The sequence below is a fragment of the Ctenopharyngodon idella genome, chromosome 8 (assembly GCF_019924925.1).
Source record: "Ctenopharyngodon idella isolate HZGC_01 chromosome 8, HZGC01, whole genome shotgun sequence".
Classification (NCBI taxonomy): Eukaryota; Metazoa; Chordata; class Actinopteri; order Cypriniformes; family Xenocyprididae; genus Ctenopharyngodon; species Ctenopharyngodon idella.
In genome coordinates this window covers 26,582,926-26,591,034 of record NC_067227.1, presented here as the reverse complement: position 1 = coordinate 26,591,034, position 8,109 = coordinate 26,582,926, and the positions used below count along the sequence as shown (strand labels likewise).

The 8,109-nt window shown below is 37.6% G+C and overlaps 1 protein-coding gene across 1 annotated transcript in view; it reads right to left on the bottom strand.

The window, feature by feature from the left end:
• Positions 1–3,369: 3,369 nt before the first annotated feature.
• qsox1 (quiescin Q6 sulfhydryl oxidase 1) overlaps positions 3,370–8,109 on the bottom strand; it is a 30,055-nt gene continuing 25,315 nt past the window's right edge. The window contains exon 12 of the mRNA XM_051903412.1: positions 3,370–4,906. Within this exon, the coding sequence (XP_051759372.1) occupies positions 4,038–4,906 (869 nt within the window). The 3' untranslated portion in view covers positions 3,370–4,037. The remainder of the gene's footprint in view (positions 4,907–8,109) is intronic.

Here is an 8,109-nt window from a genome sequence, read left to right as displayed (position 1 = left end):
GATGCTTTTGGTTGGGGGCTGGGGAGGTATCTTTTGTTCCATTGTTCCCATAGCACACAAAACAGGTCCCTCACTTAAGTCTGGAAGGGAACAGGAAGCACATTATAATGTGTCTTCACAGTTATATAGTCTGATTTGTACATTGAGACACTATAGCAAGATTGGATAGAAAATCCATGACTATAGTGTGTACTACTAACCCACATGCTGGCAAATTTGCTATGATGTATAAAGATCAGCCAGTTCTGCCAATTAAAAACAGTTAGCTATTGTTTAATATCCTCTAAAAAAACGTATAACCCGGAAGTGCTGCACTGTGTTTACTACATCAACAGTGTGGGAGACTGACATGGAAGGGAAGATATTGTTCAATAAAGTCTTTATTTTTATTTTGTTTTTGCACACAAAAACATTCTCGTCACTTCATAACATTAAGGTTGAATCACTGTAGTCACATGGACTATTTTAACAATGTTTTTACTACCTTTCTGGGCCTTGAAATTGGTTATGACATTGCTGTGTATAGGGAGATTGGAAGCTCTCAGATTTCATCAAAAATATCTTAATTTGTGTTCCGAAGATGAACGAAGGTCTTACGGGTTTGGAACGACATGAGGGTGAGTAATTAATGACAGAATTTTTATTTTTGGGCGAACTAGCCCTTTAAATGGACTCACAGAAATGGATAATTTCGTAAAAATCTTAGTTTGTATTTATCTGAAGAAAGAAAGTCATATACATCGGCGAAGGCATGAGGGTGAATAAATGATGAGAGAATTTTAATTTTTGGGTGAACTAACCCTTTAAAGCGATAGTTCACCCAAAACTTTTGTCATCATTTATGTTGTTCTAAACCTGTATGAGTTACTTTCTTCCATTGAACACAAAAGAAGATTGGTAACCAGACAGTTGGCAGTAGCCACTGACTTCCATATAGGAAAAAAAAATACTATGGAAGTCAATGGCTATCATCAACTGTCTGGTTACCAACATTCTGTAAAATAACTTCTTTTGTGTTCAACAAAAGAAAGAAACTCATACAGGTTTGAAACAACATGAGGGTGAGTAAATGATGGCAAAATTTTCATTTATGGGTGAACTATCCCTTTAATGATGATTTTTGGGGGAACTATCACTTTAAATGTAGTAAAAAAGTTCAAAGAAATTCTGTTTCTGATCCTCTGATCTACACTCTTTGTCCTTTGCTATAGGAGCCTTGAACTTCAGAGATTTTCATTTTAACATAGTCACTATACTTTCAAATGCTTAACATTGTCAACCCAAAGATTCATGTAGTACATCTAGTAAAGAAAAAAAAATGGGACAAGCAAACAGAGATGTGGGACAAAAGGGCGGCGCTCGGATTTCCACGAAAACCCTAAAGCTCAAGATCAAGCGATGGTGCCCTTCAGATGAGCCTGTAATCTGGAACACTTCAAACCCTTGTCTTCCAGTGTTCCTCTTCAGATCCTCTCTCCCTGGGGTCACCACCCCCTCCCGGGCACAGCCAACTTCCAAGTGTGTGAGGGAAGAGGCCTTGAAAGCCGATTGCGTTTTAATAAAGTTTATTATCGGGTGGGGGCTAATCCCCGTTGTAATCTCCCGCAGACCCAAAGGAAAGCAGGATTACTCACTTGCTATAATCCCAATGAAATTGTTAGGATTTAGCTAGCAAAACAGACCAGATGGCAACAGGCTAGTTCTTCCACTCGTGGGTCTGCTCACCTCTTCCCCGACCACTCCTCACCCCAGACACACTTAAACGCAACACATGATCTATTCATTGAGATAAACGCACACGGCACTGAGGACACTGATAGGGTGAATAATGCTCAGGCTTTGGAAAGGCTATGATGACAAAAGAGTCATGGTGTCTCATGAATGGTTACTGTCACACAGTCAAGTTTACAGTGTTTGAGAAATGAGTAAAATCATCAGGAACAGTCTGGAAGGCTGGAATACACTACAAGAAAACTTAAAGGGGTCATATAATGCCACTTTTACAAGATGTAAAATAAGTCTCTGATGTCCCCAGAGTGTGTATGTGAAGTTTTAGCTCAAAATACCCCACAGATCATTTTTATAGCATGTTAAATTTGTCACTTTTTGAGGGTGAGCAAAAACGCTCTGTTTGTGTGTGTCCCTTTAAATGCAAATGAGCTGCTGCTCTCAAGAAGAGGGCGGAGTTTCAAGAGCTTGTGTTAGCAGCGCCGATTACCTCATGCAGACTCACTAAAAATGTCAGAAACTGTTTCAAACCGAAGTTGGATAATTACAGAGAGACTCAAGAAAAAGTGACAACATGTAGAATGCAATAGGATTTATGTAGCTGAAGTGGAGTTAACTATCTTAACGTCATTAATTAGCATATTTTGTCATGATAAGCTATAAATCGCTTGTGTGGGAACTGTTATAAGTTCCTACAGAGCCAGAGAATATTTGCTGCTTGAAGATAGAACAGGTATAGTTTAGTTTAATTACGGTTATTACTTATATCATCTTGCTTTTATGACATGCTATTGCATTTGTGTTACGTACTGTATTGCAATAACATGGCCTTGACTCTTTTGTTGTGTGTTCTCGGGGGCGGGGTTTATGTAAATTTTAGGGTTAGTGATGTCACCAACCCAGGAAGAAGCTCGTTGTAGTCCCTACCAGCCATTTGTTGTAACAGAGAATTCTTTAAAAGAAAATATCTCCCGTTGCTTTAAACTTTGAATGTCATAACTTTGCAGATGTTGTTTATGCTCTAACAGCAACATTACACACTAACTGAGGTTAAAGAAGTGAAATCATAATCAACCACTCCTTTAAAATCTGATTTTTAAAAAACACTACGCATATTACACAGGCCAACTTTGTAAATACTTAAACCAACAATTCTTTTTTACAGTGTAACTTAAAGTAAGTTACTTGGTTGCCTTAAAATTTTGACTTCATTGAAATTAAAAATTTGAGTTAATACAATGAAAGTGAACAAAAGAAACTCAAAATATTATGTTATCTGAACTACATGAATTATCTAAGTTGATTTGACAAAAGAAAAAATTTTATAACATCATGAAAATAATATTAAAGGCACTGGAAATGTAAACAGGTGTCAATATGGTGTTAAAAAAGTCAAGTATCTAATACCATGGCAGAAAAAAACAACAACAACAACAACTGAATTTTAAAAATGATACAAGACGTTTTTAGAAAAAATAATTTTAATCAGATTTTACCCAGCAAAGCACATAATTTTAAAATATGTATAGTTCTTGCTTACCTAACAGGCACAAACCATAATGTCTGTGATTCTGATTGTTTTGGGCACTTGTGTAGAGTTGCTCTGCAACACACATTCATCTCTTAAAATATTTTTGTGAAGAAAAAAAAAAAAAAAAAAAAAAAAAAAAAAAAAAAAAATCGAAAAACATCATTATTTGATCAGGAAGGCACCGTAAATGAACAGACACTGAGATTAGACAAAATTAAAAAGGTTTAAACATACATACAGATGTAGCTCTACTGCTGAGCAGTGAATTTTCATTATAACCACAAGATGCATTTAGAGAAATTTAATTATTTTACTGAAGAAAAAGTTATGATAAAATATTTCTTATAATTTAAATTTTATGTTTCAAGAATATTATACAAAATGGTTGGTGCTTTTAAAAATGATGTGTGCTGCAGATTTTTTTTGAGTGGTCATATAAAAATGAATTTTTGTAGGACAAACAGATAAAGACATTAATTACAATTTTAAAAAAATGTTTAGATGCTTCTAAGAATGCAACTCACAGATAGTTAAAGTCAAAAAAAAAAAAAAAAAAAAAAAAGCAGACCACAAGCAGCCCTTCAAGTGCAGGGTCTGTAAAACGAGACTTTGGCATGTGTTCCTACTACCCTCTTAATTACCATAAAATCAAAAACAGTACTTGGTAATCCCCCGATTTCTGTGTATTGTTACTTTGGCGCTGAAGCTGTAAGTTTCTCTAGTAGCCACAGATTTGGTAATTCCTGCTAAAAGTAAAAGTTTACTCTGGAGCGATGCTCTAGGGCAGAGACACTTTAGCACGTCGCAGCTTTATCCTCAGTTTAAAATACAGGTACATGGCGAGCAGACACATGGTGGAGAGGAGGTACAGCAGGACACATAGGCTCACATCCAGCCTGGAGAATCCCACACTGAGCAGGGACATCCAGCGCTTGCTTTGGGGTCTGGGGTATGGCTCTATCCCGAGGTTCTCTTCCTGGCTTCCTAGGTCTCGCTTCACCCTCCAGCCTCCCTCAAACTGGAGGTCTTCCACATCCTCCTTCTTTTGCAGACTCCTCCGTCGCACTACGCCAGACATGGCTGCAGCTCGGAGGGCTTTGGCTTTATAGTGTTGGTTTACAAAGGAATCCAGGTCTACTATGTCCTCCTGGCGCTCCCGTAGTTTCAGTCCCACAATTCTTGGCTTGTGTTGGGATTGTGGCCGCTGTGGCTTCTCCCACGGTGCCTGGTTATCTGCTGTGTCTGCTCCAGTCTCCCCCATTCCCTCCAACTCCGCAGGGTACGGCTCACCAGCCTGCTCCTCCAGTGCTGGTTCTTCCTCTTCCTCCTCCTCCTGCTCGTCTTCTTGAGGCTCTTCGGCAGGGTGGCTGTCGAGAACCTCTCGAGCTCTCCGTTCCATCCCACGCCCGGCTTCTTTCTCCATCCGAGCTGCCGTAAGTCGGTTCCTCTGATGGATGAGAGCCTGGGTCTCGTTCTGCAGGTAGTCTGTCAGAATGCGAGCTGAAGAAAAGTAGTTTTGGAGGAAGGTCAGCACCTCCTCCTGGTTCCACTGGTGCTCACCGGTCCACTTTACACCATGACAGCTAGGACACAACTCCGGAGACGGCCACTGAATCTTAGGGAAATGGGGGTCCTCACTGAGGTCTCCTGTGTGAGATAAGAAAAACAGCCATCATAAATGGAGTTTTATAATTTCATAAATAGTCAGAGGAGGAGTTTCATAAAGCAAATCAACCAAAAATCAAACTTTCACTTTTCACCTGAAATTGTTAATCCAAAGTAATTCTTGCTTGTCCATCTGTGGAAATGTTATCAAAGTATACAGTATTGTTTTTTTTTTGTGTGTGTGTGTGTGTGTGTGTGTGTGTGTGTGTGTGTGTGTGTGTGTATATATGGGCTGTCAAACGATTAATCGCATACAAAATAAAAGTTTGAGTTTGCATAATGTGTGAGTACTGTGTGTAATATGTATATATAAATACACACAAATTAATGTATACATTTAAGAGAAATGTTATGTACAAAATATTTTTATTTATATATAATATAAATTATATAAAAATATAAATAAATACATATACTTGTAAAGATTTCTCAAATATATACATGAATGTGTTTGTATTTATATATACATAATTACACACAGTACACCCACATATATTAGGCAAACTCAAACTTTTATTTTGTATGCGATTAATCACGATTATATATAAATAAATTTATATATATATATATATATATATATATATATATATATATATATATATATATATATATATATATATATATATAAAAATATAATTTTATTTGTAAACAATTTATACATCACGGTAGTATTTGTTGTTCATACTTTATCCTGGTTTAAACTAAAAAGACTGTATTTTGTTTCTAATACAGTTAAAAAAAAAAAAAAAAAAAACTATTAAAGTAATAAAAACCAAATGAGAACCATTATTGAGAATAATTAACACTTTCAAATGCCCAGAAAGGTACTAAAGATGTATTTAAAACAGTTCATGTGACTACAGTGGTTCAACCTTAATGTTATGAAGCGACGAGAATACTTTTTGTGCGCCAAAAAAAACAAAATAACGACTTTATTCAACAATATCTAGTAATGGACGATTTCAAAACACTGCTTCATGAAGCTTCGAAGCTTTACGAATCAGTGGTTCGGAGCGTGTATCAAACTGCCAAAGTCACGTGAACCATTGAAATTTCGAAACGTTTTGAAACACTTGAATGTAAAGCCTTGTTTGCTGAAATCACGTGACTTTGGCAGTTTGATACGCACTCCGAACCACTGATTTGAAACAAAAGATTTGTAAAGCTTCGAAGCTTCATGAAGCAGTGTTTTGAAATCACTAGATATTGTTGAATAAAGTAGTTTTTTTTGGAGCACAAAAAGTATTCTCGTCACTTCATAACATTAAGGTTGAACCACTGTAGTCACATGAACTGTTTTAAATATGTCTTTAGTAGCTTTCTGGGCATTGAAAGTGTTCATTATCTTGCTGTCAATGGAGGCCTCACTGAGCCTTCGGATTTTATCAAAAATATCTTAATTTGTGTTCCGAAGATGAACGAAAATCTTACGGGTGTGGAACGACATGAGGGCGAGTAATAAATGACAGAATTTTCATTTTTGGGTGAACTAACCCTTTAATTTCAAATGTTGATGTCAATATTTAATTCTATAAAAGTATCTGAAAGCAATATTTTGTGGATTAAAATATGTTTTAATTAGTTCAGAACAATTTCATTCTGTGTATCAGAAAATAAATGGGTATAATTAGTCAAAATGGAGCAAAACTAGGTGAAAAAATGGTTGAGTAACTGTTGAATTTCTCTTGCAATTCCTCTTCCTGTCATTCAAAATTCAGAATTTTGCCCAACCTTGAGGTGCTGTGAGAACCGTGTGTGTGTGTGACAGGTCTAAAGACATGATCAATAGACCTGTGGGCTCTCCCAGAGGGAGGATCGTGAAGATAATAGATGAGGTTGGGGTGAACAACACACCCCTCCCCATCCACATGCACACGCACCAGCCTCTTCTCTTCACACCCCCTATGAACATGCCACCATCTCCAAATTGAATATGAAAGCCAGCACCTCTGGGCTGCAGCTCTCCCTCTAATGAATTACTATTTTTTCCCTTCAGATGTTTTCCTTTCCTCCCTCCCCCCAAAAGCCACCCCAGACGGAGGCATCCGCTAATAAATTGCTTGTGGCGGATGTCAGGGGGTGGCTGGGACACTACAAGAGGTGGCAGCAGCGGTTAGTTTACATCCCTCCCCCATCTCTTACGTAGATTAATCTGATGTATATATGCATGTGTGGACATACTCTGCATACCGCACTTTACATAAGAGATACATCAATTTTACTATGCGTCTACAGGAACCCAGGGGTCTTTATGCCTCACTCTGTGACAGCACTCATATCTGGCAGTGATGTGATGCAATGCCTATGAAGATCTTACTTTTAATCATAGAGCCCTTCAGCACAGAGGTGACTTCAGCTGTAGCACTGTTAACATTGATACAAAAGCTGGCTGGGACGGTGCATTAATATTCATGCGTGTGAATAGAGAAGGAGCCGTCACGTAGGACAGTTCCGGTAAGCGTGAGTGAATGGGAGTGCCGATGGATGGGCAGGGTGTTCGGATGAAGGGTGGATTGGAGGTCTGTCCAAACAAATGCAAAACAAACATATAGGCTAATCCTCTTCTTGGGATTTTCAAAAGAACCATAGAAAGTGGGGAATTGGAGAGTCATAGAGGAAGAGAGGGGAAACAAGAGGAATGTTTGGAATGGCATACTACCATACTATTCCTACTAATTTTGTAGCATGCAAAAAATGCAGCAAAATAACATATGCCACAACGCAACATACATGACCTGATCTGGCACCATGATTTTTTTTTATTTTTTATATTACTACTGTACATACTCAGCGTAATCATAAGTATTAACCCTAAATATTATTCTTGTGACCAAAATAGACATTTTTCAGTTGAGCCAATAAGCAATCACCTAAGAACATCCTAGCAACGACATAGCAACACATTAACAACAACATAACATAATGCCCTAGCAACCACCCAGAACACCCTAGAAAGTACCAACTATAGTAGTCAACATTTGAAGTGGATCAAAAAAGTTCAAAGTTGTCCTAAGAACTAAGTTGTCCTAAGAAGAAGGTTTTAGGACAACTTTGATGAAAGGTTTTGATTCACTTCAAATGTTGACTACTGTATATAGCAACTCATTACAAACCTCTCAGAACACCTTAGCAACCATATAGCAACGCCCAAGCAACCACTCAGAACACCTTAGAAAGTAGCAACC